Genomic DNA, 16303 nt, shown 5'->3' with positions numbered 1-16303 from the left:
GCCATGTAGCCCTGGCCTGGTACTAGGCTGGTTTCCAATTTAGGTAATCCTCCTTTAGCCTCCTGAGGCTTCATTGGGTACATTTATACCAGTACCACTCATGCTAGCTCCAAGGCCTTTAAAGAGACTGAAGGAAGGGATATGTAACTTTGGCGTCAAGTGCTATGAAGTTGTGTTCTCATCTCGTCTCACAGTGTGTGTTGTCATCTGGAGTGTTCAAGTGTCATTGATTTGACACTGGGAGAGGACAACATAGACCCCTCCATAATCAATAACCAGATGTGACTCCCATTGTTAAAGGACATGAGTTTTCGTCTAGTTTCTACATCCAGATGCCTCCTAGTGTAGCACAAATACTAAGAACCCAGATAGATATTGGGGTTCAAGCTGAAGATAAGAAAAGCAAAGCATCCAGCCAGTAGCTTTCACTACCTCTACCAAGGCTGAAATGGAGACCTGGCTTCCCTGTGACTGGAAACCAAATCTCTCATGAGACCTTTGCTTCTTCCTTATATAACTCTCTAGTTCTGGAATTAAAGGTGTGAGCTCTGTTTCTCCTTTAGACTGATTCTCATGTAGCCATGGGTGACCTTGATCAAACTCATAGAAAGCCACTTGCCTCTGTCTACTGAGTCCTGGGATTAAAGGTGTGTGCCACCACTGCCCAGCTTCTATGGCTATCTAGTGTGGCTGGCTTTGCATTCTGCTCCCCAGGCAAACTTTATTAAATCATAAACAGTATATCACCACAGCTTAGTGTGATATTTTTAGGGCCAAAGAGTGACTCAGTTGTCTGGTACTCAAAGGGCCTGTTCGGTTACTCGGGCTGGATTTATCAGTCAACACACTGATGCTTTAGTTTACACATCAGGAGGCATGAGCTATGGAACAAAGGGAGAGGGGTCTCAGGCTCTTGGTTTTCAAGCAGTTCATATCACAGACTACATTGAAAAGGAAGTTTTTTCTTTCTTTTTATTTAGACAGAAAAGAGGAGATGATGGGAGATGTCGTTCTGTAAATCTGTCTCTTACTGGTTGTTGAATAAAGCATTGTTGGCAAACAGGGAAGGAAGACAGGTGGGACTAGCAGTCAAGGAGAATTCTGGGAAAGAGAGGCAGAGCGCAGACACCATGTAGACCACCAGAGTAAGAGATCCGGACCCTTTTCTCGGTAAGAGAAATAGATTAACAATTATGGGTTAAATACTTAGGTCAGAGATAGCCAGTAAGAAACCAAGCAAATGGCCAACAGCTTTATAATAAAAAGAAGAAGGGGGTTTTTAGAAGGACCAAGGTCCAAACTGGGTAATTGAATAAAGGACACTGCTTGAACCAAATCCAGCAAGGCTCCTTGTTCTTTCAAAAGACTTAGGGGAAAAATACATTTTATATTATCTTAGTAACAAAATAAAAACATTTGTAACTTGGTTCAAAATCTACAGATTTCACAGTTTAGCCTATGAGAAGCATATTGACTCTACCAGACCTCTATTAAGCTTCATTTCTTTGAAGCAAGTTAACATTACATGCTAGAGTCTACCAAAGGACAAAGGCAACAAAATGAAAAACAATTTTAATAAAATGATAGTCATAGTTCATAGAGTATATCTAAAATGAAAGTGAAGTTGAAAAACTGTATCTATGGTGACTTGTTATCTCCTCAAAGTCCTTCGCTCAACATGGGAAAAGACCAATTGGGTCTAGAATAGTGAGCTTCTCAGCCTGGCATGTGCAAATGAAACCTTGTTCTCAGCTTGGCATCTTCGTGCTGCTGCCACTGCTTGGAGCCATTTGAGCTCTGCTGTCTGGTGGTCTGCTGCTTTCCCATGCCCCATATGCAATGTGGACATGTGACTGCATCTCACATATGCTGATTGGAACTGATTTAAAACTGATCCCTGTCTCTTCTTTCCTGTGTTGAGCAGTTTCAGAAAATGGAAAGTCCATACTTCAAGAAGACCTTGGCACAAGTCAGTGCATCCGAATTGACTTGCCACAGACAGATATGTTAACAGTTCAAATTTCTCCTTGGCAGGGCTGGAGAGGTGGCTCGGTGGTTTAGAGCACTGGCTGCTCTTGCAGAAGACGTGGGTTCAGTTTCAGCACCCACATGGCAGCTCTCAACCACCCAAGAATCCAATTCCAGGGAAGCTGATGACCCCTTCTGACCTCCGGGCATGTGGTATACATACATACATGCAGACAAAACACAAACATAACTAATGAATTTTAATTCTCAGAAACTTTTCTCTAAAATTGAAATTTCCATATTATGTGTTTGAGAAATCATGCCAACCTTGGCAAACTGCTTTAGGAACTGTTTATACTGTTTTATTTCAGTTCACAGAAATTATTTTTGTCTCACTATATTTGAGAGTCTGGTACTGTTAGTAAACTACACTGGTTTCAATCCCTTTTGTACCTTGTTATATTTAGCAAGGTGTATTTTTGTGTTATTGTAGACGCTGAGTTGCACATACTACTGCAGGAAGAAGCTTCTCTGATGATGAGTAAGCAAGGTGCTGGTCTATGGGTTACTAGGAGTCAGTTTATTGCCATGTTCCTTCAGCAGAAGAGTAAGGTATGTTTTCTCCCAGATCAATTACCTAGTTAGTCTCAGGTTCTTGGCCATTTAACAGTGTCCTCTCTCTAGACCATGTTAGCTTGTTTCTCTGTAGATGGAGTCACCTCAGACCTTGTCCCAGCTTTTTTGTTGTTGCTGCTGTTGTTTTCCTGAGATTAGCTTGGGCCATCTACCAGTCCTGTGATAACTTGAGAGAGAGACAAAAAGTAAACAGAATCTGAGTTCCCATTGGGATTCGCAGCCACTGACCTCGAGGGGAACCCATGTGTCATGTGTTGAGCATGTTACGATGGAGGTACTGTATCTCTTCCTACCTAGAGGTGACAGCCTTGCTGCACCCATAGATCAGCACCTTGCTTACTCATCCCCAGAGAAACTTCCTGCAGTAGGTGGAAATTAAGAGACCCACAACTGAACAATGCACAGGGAGTTAAGAGACTTTAGAGCACTCTGTCCTAAATAAGATGTCTCCATCAGGCCCCACCTCTCAAGGCTCTCGATCTATTCGGAAGAATAGGCAGAAAGATTGGGGGTAATGGACGACTCCAAAGAAACAGTGTCTTCTAGACACAACAGGATTGATTAGTGCACGTATGCAGTCAGAGACTGTGGCAGTATGCACAGTTCTGCATAGGTTCAAGCCAGCTGGGATGCGAGTACTGAGACAGGAAGTAGACACCCTTAACCAGGAAGCTATTTGCAGCTGGTACTCACTGACAAAAGAAAAATGCTTTCTCCAATGCAGTGTCACTTGGTATATCAACTGCACTCTAAAGCAGACCCCATGCCCAGGAGTAGTTGATCAACACAAAACACACTTTGTGGACTTTTCAGTTTTGTTTTGACAATTTTTTGTCTCATTGGTCTTTTTAATTTTTGTGGTGTTTGTTTTTCAAAGTGAGAGGAAGAACAGAGTTGGGTGCAGGGAAGTGGAGAGATGTGGGACAAGTTGGAGGAAAGGAAGAAACATGAACACACACACACACACCACACACACACACACCACACACACACACACACACACACACACACACAGAAATATATTGGTCTTTTAGGCAGTGTTTTTCTGTGTAATAGCCCCCTACCTATCCTGGAACTAGATCTGTAGACCAGGATGGCCTTGAACTCACAGACCCACCTGCCTCTGCCTCCTGAGTGCTAAGATTAAAGGCATGCACCACCATCACCAGGAAATCAAAATATATTGTGTGAAAAAAATTTCTTCCCAAAATGCACCAACTTCAAGAAATGTAGTGAGAAACACATACTCCCTTTGAAGCACACTAGAAATTGTATGGTGCTTCTGAAAAGAAATTTATGTCGGGCATGGTGGTGCACTCCTTTAATCCCAGCACATGGAACGCAGAGGAGAGCTCTGACTTGAGGCCAGACTCGTCTACAGAGAGTTCCAGGACAGCCAGGGCTATGCAGAGAGACATGTCTCAATAAACAAACTACCAAAACAAAGGAGTTTATGAAGTGAATCAAGAGCATTAAAATGCCCCCATGCCTTTACCTACCACCTCGAAGGCCCAGGAATGAATTATACAATGGTATTTCACGTTTAACTTCCTCTAATTTGTCCCTCAGAACTTATCTATTATCTGAACAAAACACTTTCTAATTTCTTTTCTGATTTTCAGAAACATTTAATTATTGCTTATGTATATAGAAACACTCTTGCACTTGTCCATCATTTGTCTTGGAACCAGGGATTGAACTCAGGTCATCATGCTTGGTGGCAAGTGTCTTTACCTGGTGAGTTATCTCACCAGCCCCCAAAGACTTTCTTTCAAAAACTGTCCCACCAGGGGGTGGTGGTGCACACCTTTAATCACAGCAGGCAAAGGCAGGCAAAACTCTGTGAGTTCGAGGCCAGCCTGGTCTATAGAGTGAGCTCCAGAACAGCCAGAGCTACACAGAGAAACCCTGTCTTGAAAAACAAAAACAGAACAAAAAAAATTACCCCATGCACAAATGCCATAATGAAACCCATTACTTTGTATGCTTACTGTGTGAGCTGGAGAAATGGCCTAGTAGGAAAGAACACTGGATGCTCTTACAGAGGATTCCATTTCCAGCACTCACACAATGGCTCACAACCATCTGTAACTCAGGTGGCTGCTTTCCCAGTACATGTGTGTTTGCCTGCTTTACATTAGGGCTTACTCACGCTTCTGCTGCTTTAGAAAAGGACCTGGAGACACCCAGGTGGGCAGGCCCAGGGCCTGGGCTCTATGCCATAATGTCCAGATACTGAGACCTAGTTTCTTTTTGGGACAAATCAGGTGGCTTCTTTATTTGGAAAAGGGGGTGCAGGGATAGAATCTCTAGACTGCCCAGTATCCACCAATTAGCACGAGCATTATCTTCCTTAGCCTGTGTTGTGGCCTGTCCTTTCCTTCTTAGTTCCTTTGGCTGTTTGGGCTTTCTGGGTGTTGGGACTGCAGGCTTAAACTACCATTCCTGGATAGCATTTTGGTTTTTTGTTTTCAAAAAGTCTAGGCATTGTGGCACTTGGGAGGCTGAGGCAGGAGGATGCGTTCAAAGCTACCTCAAGGCCAGTGTGAGGAAGATGAAACCAAAACACTAGAAACTATGAAAACAAAACAAAAATAAAAATTTAGGCTAATAGACAACATGTTATAGACCAATGATGTAAACCCGATGTCTACAGCCATGTTCAGTTATCACTGAGGAGATGGAAAAAAATCCAAGAGTTCAAGTACAGCCTACTCTAAGCAATTCAAACTAAGCAATTCATTAAAGCAGTTTAATGATTACTGATATCACAAAATGGTCAGAGCATCTGTTCACATAGAAGTACCACTTGGCATTAAAATATAATCCATTTACATTTAATATACAACTCAGGGATCTATGTACCAGTGAAAATAAGATGAAGGCAGAGGGAAGACAGAAGGAAAAAAGTAACAGCTTCATTCCCTAACTGTCTAAAGGCTAAGGATTCCCAAATACTAGAGGCAAGTTGAGGCTGGAGAAGGGGGGTCAGGCCAGGTCACAATGATCAGTGAACTTTTCTCCCCAAACAAAGTTATTCCTCACCTGCTCCCCAGGCTGGATTTTATTAATCTGTGACTAAGTCTTCCAGGCACTGAGGTTAGCCCAAGGCTGCAGTATGAGGATGTGACCTCCCAGGCAGTGGAGGCACTGGGCAATGCCTCCCTGAATAAAATACAAAGATACAGCACCTTAGACACTGGGTGTCCTCTTTAAGCTTAAGGCACTGCTGCTGTGGGCAGAAGCCCTGTCAGGTGGCTCCTGGGCTACTAGAGTGGGGGTAGCACAGAGCACCTTTCCGACACTCCACCCCTCACCATGGGAGCCACAGGGCAAGGAGAGGGCCAACACAGGCTGGCCCAACTTAATTTTGTAAATGGCTTAGTAGAAGAAGCAGGTAACATGAATACAGTGGGTTCTTCTGTTTTTAATTGGATTAAAAAAAAGTGTCTTTTACAGCCCAGGCTGGCCTTGAACTTTAGCAGCCTTCTGCCTCAGTCTCCCAAATGCTAGGATTATAGGTGTATGTCACCACATCTAGTCCAATATGGTGTTTGAGGGTGAAAACAAACCCATTCAAATCTGTTCAATTTCCCCTGGTTCTGCTACTGAAGGAAAAAAAAAAGAATGGGTAGGGAGTGGAGAGGATAGAGAAGGGAAGAGAAAGGAAAGAACACTGAAGAATAGACAAGAAAAGGAGAGGGGAGGGAGAGGGAGAGGGGAGACAAATGAGCTTCAGGCAGCACTTTTCCCAGGAAATTCTATTGTGCCAAATCAGAGGACTCTGTGAGTAGAGACGGGGATGACAACCCTGCTTACTGTAAGGGACGGCAAGAGAGGTTTGGGGAACATCTTATGCGACAGTGCTTGGGACCTGGTTTCCTGCTTGGCCGCTGTGAAAATGTGCTTGTGAAGGTTCCTGGGGGGCCTGGGCTCCTTGGCTTTGTGCCTGCTTCTGCAGCTTTGTACTCTCTGTTTATGCAAAAGTTGCAAGGTGGCAAGATAGTGGATGTTGGTGGGGTTGGATGGGCACATAGAGCTTTTCTGGGGCAGGAGGGACCAGTGCAGGCAGCATTTCTGGGACTCTGCTGCCAGCAGGTGTGTGTGGGCCACAGGCGGAGGGAAAGGCAGTATGTCAGTGACCTTCACGCGGCTGGCCAGCTCAAAGTGTCTCTTTTCACCTTTCCCATCAAGTGTTTTCAATTCATCTGTACAAGCCGCACACTCATCCTTTTCCACCCTTATTGAGTTTTCTTCCGGCTGCCAGGAAATATTGCTGTTCTTCTTACTCAGGGCATCCAAGCTGTTGGGGTTAGAGTTTTTCAGTGGGGGCAGAACCACAAGGGCCTTAGATGTGAGGGAGTCGGAGAGGGAGAGGCTCCGGTCAGCGCTTCTGCAGGGGTTTCTGTAGGTCTTGCCACTAACTGTTTCGGTAGCCCATTCTTCCATGCACCAGATAAATTCCTTGATTTGCAGGCTTTTTTTTTCTCCATGCATGTATGTGGGAAAGCAGAGTTTTTTAGGCTCTCTGGGAGCAGTGCTAGGGCCCTGGGAGTTGCTGTCCCAGCTCTTGTCAGGGTTCCAGCTCTTCTCGGGGCTCACCTCAGCCACAGAACCGGCCTCTGGTTTCCCAACCTCTGACAGGGAATGAACCTCCAGACTCCCCTGAGAAAGACTCATGCAGAACAAGCAATCGCTGCTGCTACCAGTGCCTTCTCCTACCCTCCCCTTTTTCACTTTCTTCCTTGACCAGATGCAGGCAGTGGGTGATGTCCTTCCCCAACCGTGGACCTGCAAAAAAAGTAGTGTGTTACACTCTAGCTAGCTGTGCCAGGACTCTGCTTCCCCCATTTTGACCAACACTCCTGTTTTTTCTTAAAATTGACTTATCTTAAATACACACTCACCCCCCACACACACACACACAGAGAGAGAGAGACAGACACCAACAGACACACACAGTCTCATCATGTAGACTAGCTGGCCACAAACCTATAATACTCCTGCCCTGTACTTCTAAAAAGTAAGCAAAACTGCCACCCTTTACTGTTTTAGTCTCACATAAGCAATGGTATTACAGTCGTATATGCCAATCTCAAGTACTAGGAGGAGGAGTTGTTTACTGAAACACTGGGCAGTGGCACCTGTACAAAGCCATTGGAGTACTGACTACAGCTCCCTTCAGTCAAAATTCAGTGTAGCACTATGAACCCAAGCTGCCATTCTCATCCAAGAATCTCTTATACTGTCAGTCAGTTTCCCAAACACAAGGAAGACTGCTCAGAAAGGCTGGAGGGGCGGCAAGGAACAGAGGCAGTCCTGGAACCCCAAGATACCTGAGTGCCTGAAGTACATACAACTATACCCACCTGCCCCTGAAGACCCTAGCTGTGGCTGCCATCTAAAGGACAGGATCTGTTATAAATGTAACACTAAGTAGTCAGAGATCATTCATCTGAAACTCAAATGGGGCAACCTGTATTTTTTGTTGTATAACCTGGAAACCCTGCATTTAATCTTGGATTTAACCAAGTTTCCTTATTTAAAATTTTTATTTAGAAAGAGAGAGTAAGTGTATGTATGTGAATTCGTATGTATGTGAATTCATGCAGACATGTATGATATATGTGTGGATAAGCATGCCATAGTGTAAGGTCAAAGAATTTTGTGGAGTCCATTCTCTCCTTCCACCTTTCTGTAGGTTCTGGGGAGCAAACTCAGGTCTCCAGACTTGCACTGCATATGCCTCTACCTGATGAGCCATCTTGATGGTTCACAGTTCAACCAACCGAGTCACAAGGCCCCACATTCCTTATGAAATTGTGCTACCAAGGCACCTGCCATACAGTTTTGAATGTTGACTTCCACTCCTGGCTCTGAGAAACCACAGGGCTCTAGAGAATCAGGAAGATATAGCCTATGGGTCTCTCTGGCCCTGAACATGCATCTGGGACCTGTATGCCATGTTATTGGTGGAGTGATCTCTGAATACCACATTTCACATACTGGGTGCCTCAGCATCCTCATTCACAGATGAGGCCTCAGATGACTACTGGGATGTTGAAAGAATAACTAAATGCTTAGCTGTCCTTGTAAAGCTGTCCCATGTGTGCCCACAAGCACAGTGTTGTCACTCCATTTCACTTCTGCCCCAAGGCTCCTATAGTCACTCCAACATTTTTGGTAATTTAAACTACTTTGGAAAAAGATCTGCAGCAAAGAACCAAGTAGACACTCACGGCTTCTTCCCACCCAGTGCTGACGGTAAACTCGACGGCCCGCTCATCCTCTTCCAACGTGAGGTCGCTGACACCAAGAAGACAGCAAACATGATTCTTTTCACTTTTCTCATCTGGACAACTTAAAATCAGTACAGTCTCTTCTGCGCTTTGAGTTTTCTTATTTTCATTATTTTCTACAACAATCTCACTTTCCTGACAGAAATCCATTACTGGGGTGATTGCTTATAGTTTTTAACATCTTCTTCCTGCAAAGCCCAATTAAACTTGGTTTTATTATTAATTGTTTTTAAATCAAGTCAGTATCTCAAGTGAAATATTTTAATAAATTCAAGAAGACTGAGAATAAACATTTCATAATAATCCATTTCCAACTGCTGACAGTGTGTGTGTGTGTGTGTGTGTGTGTGTGTGTGTGTGTGTGTGTGTGTGTGTGATGGGGTGGAGGAGCATGCCACGGCACTCTAATGGAAGTCAGAGGACAGTTCTTTCGCCTTTCTTCTTTTGCACACAGGAGTTTTTTTTTGTTTTGTTTTGTTTTGTTTTGTTTTGTTTTGTTTTGTTTTGCACTCAGATCACCAGGCTTGTGAGGTAAGTACATTTACCTGCCAAGTCATCATCGGCCAATGCAAGATTGAGGAATTTAATAAAGACCAAAGGAATGAAGAAAAGACAACTGAAGACACTAGCACTGGCTCTATCTCTGCTTAATGTTACAGAGTTAACAAGGGATGCAGGTGTACGAATGGTACTGTGCTGACATCAAGAGAGCAGTGGACACTCACAGACTTCCAGGATTCATCCGTTCCCAGAACCCTTGGAGTTGGCTGGGGTTCACAAGCTTCCAAGGAAGTTCTCCTTCCTACACTGGTTTCTGCACACCAGCAACATCTTCTGGCCTACATGCAGAGCAAGACTCTGTCATGGGAAGTGGGTGTGCAGGCTGAGCCTGTGGAACCTGAAAATGTCTGCATCCCAGTCACAAAGTACCCAATCTGGACAGAAAGGGGAAGAGTAGCTGATCCCACTGTCTCCACAGCTCACAATCCAACCAAAGCCCCCATGTTCCCTCTTACAGAGTAGCCATTTCCAGCTCTTGAAGTACAACTCAAGTCATGAGAAGAATCTGAACGTGTCTATACAGGATGCAGTTTGGAGTGACATGCTGCAGTAGAAACTGGAACCTGTGGTGGTCTCAGAAGATGGTCCAGCTGCATTCCATGGACACACAGCAGCAAAGGAAATTCAATAAAGTAATGTATATATTGGTTATAAACAATGTTTTTTATATGTACTTCATTCATGACCTGTACGGACTCCTTTTACATAAGGAAAACTAGTCAAAATTTGGTCAGATCAGTGAACAGCAATTCATTCCATTTGAGAACACTGAGGCTCATTTATTTATTTGTTTGTTATTTATAGTTTTTCAAGACAGAATTTCTCTGTGTAGCCATGGCTGTCCTGGAACTATCTCTGTAGCCTAGGCTGGCCTCAAACTCAAAGTCTGCCTGCCTCTGCCTCCCCAGTGCTTGGATTAAAGGGATATGCCACCACCACCCTGTGAGAACACTGAGGTTCTTTAGGTTCAACGTGCAAGAGAATGTGGCTGCCCTTTTCACAATTGAAAAAACAATCAGGGCCAGAGAGATGACAAAAGCCCTGTGCAGTACAAGACTGATGACCTGAGTTCAATCCTCAGAAGCCACGGAATTTAATTAAAACAAACAAAAAACAAAAGAAAAAACCTGAGGTAGTGATAGGTATCTGTAAATCCTCCTACAACCCCAGTGAAATGGGGGGGGGCATTGACAATGGAACCTCCTAGAAGCTTGTTAGCCAGCTAGTCCAGAATACACAGCACAGCAGAACAAAAACAGGAGCAAGGAGAAAATCAACTACAAAAAGCTGTCTTCTGACCTCCACACACTGGTCTGGGCACATTTGAGTATACCCACACACACTAATGAATACATTTTTATTGTTTTAATTATGTGTACATGTGTGGAGGGGATAATTTGCATGTGAGTACCATGCCCATGGAGGCCAGAGACATAGATTCCCCGGGAACTGGAGTTATAGGAAATTATAAGGTACCTAATATGAATGCTAGGAACTAAACTTGATCCTCTGCCAGAAGAGTTGGTGCTCTTTTTTCCAGCCTCAAAATTAAAAAAAATAGCGGGGCAGTGGTGGTGCACACCTTTAATCCCAGCACTCAGGAGGCAGAGGCAGGCGGATCTCTGTGAGTTCGATACCAGCCTGGTCTACAAGAGCTAGTTCCAGGATAGACTCCAAAGTCACAGAGAAACCCTGTCTCGAAAAACAAAACAAAAAAATTTAAAAAATAAACCAGCTCATGACTTCAATTTTAAGTGTTCCTCCTATAAATACACCTCCAACTTTTGTTACCTATTCTTGTCATCTAATACACATTAACAGTTAACAAAAAGCAAGGACAGCCAGGTGGTGGTGGTGGTGGTGGTGGTGGTGGTGCATGCCTTTAATCCCAGCTCTGGAGAGGCTGAGTCAGGTGGATCTCTGTGAGTTCAAGGCCATCCTGATCTACAGAGTGAGTTTCAGGACAGATAGGGCAAAACAGGTAAACCCTGTCCTGAAAAACCAATCAAACAAACAAACAAACAAACAAAACCCAAAAAGCAAGCAACAGCAAAGCTGGGCATGATGGTATACATCTGTAATCCTAGCACTTGGGAGACTGAGACAGGAGAAGTTCAAGGCCTATTCCAGGCTTTCCTACCACCCTCCCCCACTGCCAGCACCAAAATAAAAATAAAATCACTGAAATAATAGATTGTGATTTCTTTTCTTTCTTTTCCTTTTCCCTCTTTTTTTAATTTTTCAAGAGAAACCTCTGTGTAGCTTTGTAGACCAGGATGTAGACTGTGATTTCTATTTTGAAAAAAAAAAAGAATGTGGTTCTTTTTTATTATTATTTTGTTTATTTTGGGCTTTCCCTTTAAGATTTGCTTATTTATTTGGGGGACGGAGAGACTGTTCAGTGATTAAGAGCATTTGCTGCACTTGGAGAGGACCCATGTTCTGTTCCCAACACCCACACGGCAGCTCACGATTGTCTGTAATTCTAGTTCCAGGGAATTTGATTCCTTTTTCTAGCCTCTGCAGCCCTGGACACATGTGGTACATGTACACACATGCAGGTAAACACTCATATTCATAAAATAAAAACAAAATTCTATCAGATTTATTTATTTTATGTGTACTAGTGTTTTGTCTACATGTACATATGTAAACTCGGTGTGTGCCTGGTGCTGTGGAGGCTAGAAGGGAGCATTGGATCCCCTTGAAATGGAGTTATGGACAACCGTGAGTCACAATGTAGGTGCTGGGCATCAAATCTGGGTTCTCTGCAACAAGTGCTCTTAGCCACTAAGCCAGCTCTCCAGCCCCTCTAATGTGTTTTGAGACAGAGTTGGAATTAAACTTGAAGCAAACATCCTGCTTCTGCTTCTCTGGTACTTCAATGCCTGCCTTGGGGGTTCTCACAAATTATAATCAGATTTACTCTTCTGTTAGAATGCAGAAGTTTGTATTGATTATATTCATTTTAAAATTTACTTATTTTTTAATGTGTATTGTGTTTTGCCAGTATGTATGTTTTGTCACGTGCTTGCCTTATATGTTAGGAGACCAGAGGAGAGCATTGGATCCCTTGGACTGGAATTATAGACAGTTGTTCACCACCATATGGTATTGGGTTGAACCTGGGTCCTCTGCAAGAACAGCTTTTAACCTCCTTAGCCATCTTTCCATATTCTCCATTTCCAGTCCATATTCTCCATTTTTTTTTGAGACAGGGTTTCTCTGTGTAACAGTCCTGGCTGTCCTGGGACTCCCTTTGTAGAGCAGGCTGACCTTAAACTCACAGCCTCTGCCTCCTGAGTATTGTGATTACAGGTATTGGCCAGCAAGCCCAGGGCTTCCAAAATAAATCTCATGTGAATATGTGTTGTGGGCCTCTGTCATAATCCAGCTCCAGCAGAATCACGTCCTCGTAGAGAGGACGTGACTCTAGACCACCCTGCTACCCCTGCTGATATAAAACAAATTCCAGAAACAGGCCTGTGGCTTAACTGTCAGTTAAAGATTAGCTTAATGGAGACTCCCTAGTCCGTTAAGAGATAGGCCTAAATAAAGACAATAAATTGTAAGAGATAGGATCAGACCCTGCTGTCAGGTTACCAGGCAACACAGGATGCTCTACCCCTCCCACTGACCTCTTGCCCTGCCAGCTTCCTTGCAGCTGTAGTACGCCCCCATTCCTTATCCCCCTTGCTTCCCCTATATAAATCCCTTTGGGATGAATAAAGGTTGTTGACTTGATCAGAATCTTGTCTTGCCATCCTTTCTCATATCTCTTGTCCTTCACCTCTCTCCTAGGTGTCTCCCAGACCTACGTTGAATGTCCCGAGGGTCGGGACATGTGACCAGTGAATGTGTGTACAGGAGTGTGCACATCAGGTATTCTGCTCACCTGGCCTTGTTCCCTTGAGACAGTTTCTCACTGAACTTGGAGCTCACCATTTTCAGGTTAGACTGCCTGGCTAGCAAGCCCAAGTATTTCTCCTAGAGTCATATCATTCGGTACTTGCCACACAAGCTTAAGGAACAGAGTTCAGATCCCTACCATCTACACAGAAAACATGCACTGTGAGCCGGGCGTTGGTGGCGCACGCCTTTAATCCCAGCACTCCGGAGGCAGAGGCAGGCGGATCTCTGTGAGTTCGAGGCCAGCCTGGTCTACAAGAGCTAGTTCCAGGACAGCCTCCAAAAGCCTTGGAGAAACCCTGCCTCAAAAATCAAAAAAAAAAAAAAAAAGAAAAAAAAAAAAAGAAAACATGCACTGTGTGATACATGCCTTTAATTACAGTGCTGGAAAGGCAGAGACAGGAGGATCCTTGGGGCTTGCTGGCTAACCAGCCTAACCCAAATCAGAGAACTCTGGATTCAGTGAAAGAACATGTCTCAAAATAATAAGGTGGGTGAGGACTGGAGAGATGGCTCAGCAGTTAAGAGCATTTGCTACTTTTGCAAAGGACCCAGGTTTGGTTTCTGGCACTGAACTCACAAGAACTGGTAATTCCACTTTCAGTGGATATGACACCTTTTCCTGGCTTCCATGAGCACCTGGCACGCCCACAGTGCACATACATTTAAACAAAGCACTCATATACATGAAAGTAAAATAAATCTTAAAGTTATATACATATAAAAAATAAGGTAGGGAGAGGTGCCCAATGTCAACTTCACATTCAAGCATGTCTGAACACACACACACAAAGACACATAAGGAGTATGGTTGTAGTTCAGTGGGCTAAATGTGTTCAGTACATCAAGATGCTGTGTCCCTACAGTAGACACAACTTCAAACACAGCACAGCTCCAAAACATTTTGATTTTTGAACTATCAACTGATCAGCTTAGGTAATTCAGAATGTGACTCTGATATCCTACAGTTTGATCGTTTGCCTTAAAAGGTCTTTATTTTTGCCAGGTATGGTAGCACACACCTTTAATTCCAGCATAAGGGAGGCAGAGGGATGTGAATTTCTGTGAATTTGAGGCCAGCCTGGTCTATATAGTGAAGTCCAGGATAGCCAGGGGCACATAGAAAAGTAGAAAAGTGCTCTTTCAGAGGACCTGGGTTTGAATCCCAGCACTCACATGGTATTCACATTATTCTGGTTCTAGCCCCTGAGATACCAAGCACCACCATGGTATCCAGACATACACCCAACAAAACATACACATAAAAAATTTAAAGAATGAAACAATAGGAGGATAGAGATATACTTTTGTAAATGGAGCGGTTGAACAACACACACAAAGCACTGGGTTCCAACCCCCAGCAACCAGGCACGAGGAAGATGTGGGTAGGAGGATTAGAAGTTTAAGGTGATCCTTGACTAACAAATTCAAGGTTAACCTGGGATACACAAGACCCTATCTTAAAAAAAAAAAGTTGGCCTAGCAGTGGTAGCACTTCCCTTTAATCCCAACACTCAGGAGGCAGAAGCAGGTGGATCTCTGTGACTTCAAGGCCATCCTGTTCTACAGAGCAAGTTCCAGTACAGGCTCCAAAGCAATACAGAGAAACACTGTCTCGGAAAAAAATGTTAATTTCTATTCCAATTATCAACTATACACATCTACTTGTGTTGAGGGGTTTTTGACCTCTGCAAGAAAAAGTTGTATGGTTGATTACTTAAGTGTGCCACACAAATAAAGTGGTAGTGTACACATCTGCCTTGGTCAGTGCAGTCAGAGTATGACTAATCTGAGATTCCTATTATCTGGCACATCCTAATCCATCAGCAAGCATGGAAAGCAGATTGACTGGCAAGAGACAAAGGCACAGGGAACTGAAGGCAAAAGCATACTGCAGATGCCAAAGGCAGGCTGGTTCCTCCTTACCACCTTGCCACAGCTTCCCATCGCTCTACACCTCTTCTTACTACGGCTTTAAGGGAATCATGTATCAGCTGTCGAAGCACGAGACTCAGCAACTCAGATAGTTGAGGCAGGAGTATAGCAAGTTCCAAACTAGCGTGGGCTACATAGCAGGACTGTCTTAAATAGACAAAGATAATAAAATAAAATAAAAATATCTTCCTACGTCAATTAGCTGTAGCATACAGCCTACGGGGGTACAGCTGCCATGATGAAGCACACCTTGAATTCTTAGGGCATGTACTAATACTCCTTGAGATCAGGCCATTTCTATTTCAACCACTCACAACTCCTGCCAGTTTTCTCTTTTTGCCTAAGGTCTCGATTTTGTTTTTGGCAGGGTCTCATTTTACCCTAAAATTTTCGACTTTCGTCTCTGAATTCGCTAGGTTCCAAGGCCCGAGAGGATGGCCTTCCGAGGGTTCCCAAGGTTCAAGACGGACAGAAACTACAATCCCGAATCCTGGCTTGCACCAGAACTTCTCATCTGGTTCCTCCCTCGAACTATTGGTTCCATCACACTCCTTCCTTCACTCGGCAAAGCAGCCTCAGTTCATCAGGCTCCTCCCCTTCCTCCCAGCGGATCCTACCGGGCCACACACTGTTGATTTGCCCTTCCTTCAGGCCGACCCCGATGGCTGCACCAAGATCCTCCCTTGAAGTCTAGGCCACGCCCCCCAGAAGGCCACGCCCATCACACTGCTCCTCCCCCGAGGGCCGCCCGGCTTCCAGGCCCCGCCCAATGCAGGCTCTCCGTCAGCCGAACTTCCTTTTCATCTAGCTTACCCGCTCCGAGTGTTGCTTCCTTCCTCGGTTCTGCCACCCGCGAAGTGTCCTGGGGGCTTTTCCCCCGGGGCGAGGATGTGGACACGGCCACTCAGACGCTCCGACGGGGCCGCGAAGGAAGGAAGGCCCGGAGCGGCTTGTCCCCCGCTGGCGAGCTAGAGCCAAGCCGTTGCCCTAGGTTA

At 44.4% G+C, this 16303-nt stretch overlaps 1 protein-coding gene across 5 annotated transcripts; it reads right to left on the bottom strand.

Annotated features, from left to right (window-relative positions):
* Nucleotides 1-5342: 5342 nt before the first annotated feature.
* Nucleotides 5343-16287, bottom strand: CUNH16orf46 (chromosome unknown C16orf46 homolog). 5 transcript variants are annotated; one of them, XM_013115577.3, is made up of 3 exons: nt 16122-16287; nt 8844-9091; nt 5343-7395 (listed from the first exon to the last, which is right to left on the bottom strand). In XM_013115577.3, exons 2-3 carry the CDS (start codon nt 9051-9053, stop codon nt 6379-6381), a joined length of 1227 nt encoding a protein of 408 aa, XP_012971031.1. In that variant the 5' UTR covers nt 9054-9091; nt 16122-16287; the 3' UTR covers nt 5343-6378. The 5 variants fall into 5 exon arrangements, with proteins under 5 accessions (XP_012971031.1, XP_040592258.1, XP_012971032.1 ...); XM_040736324.1 differs by having other exon boundaries at nt 8844-8910; nt 16122-16284; XM_013115578.3 differs by lacking the exon at nt 16122-16287 and adding an exon at nt 15926-16014.
* Between the last annotated feature and the right edge of the window lie 16 nt (nt 16288-16303).

The sequence above is a fragment of the Mesocricetus auratus genome, unplaced genomic scaffold (assembly GCF_017639785.1).
Source record: "Mesocricetus auratus isolate SY011 unplaced genomic scaffold, BCM_Maur_2.0 Super-Scaffold_6723, whole genome shotgun sequence".
Lineage (NCBI taxonomy): Eukaryota > Metazoa > Chordata > Mammalia > Rodentia > Cricetidae > Mesocricetus > Mesocricetus auratus.
Note: the sequence above shows the minus strand (reverse complement) of the source record. Positions and strands in the feature narration are given on the sequence as shown.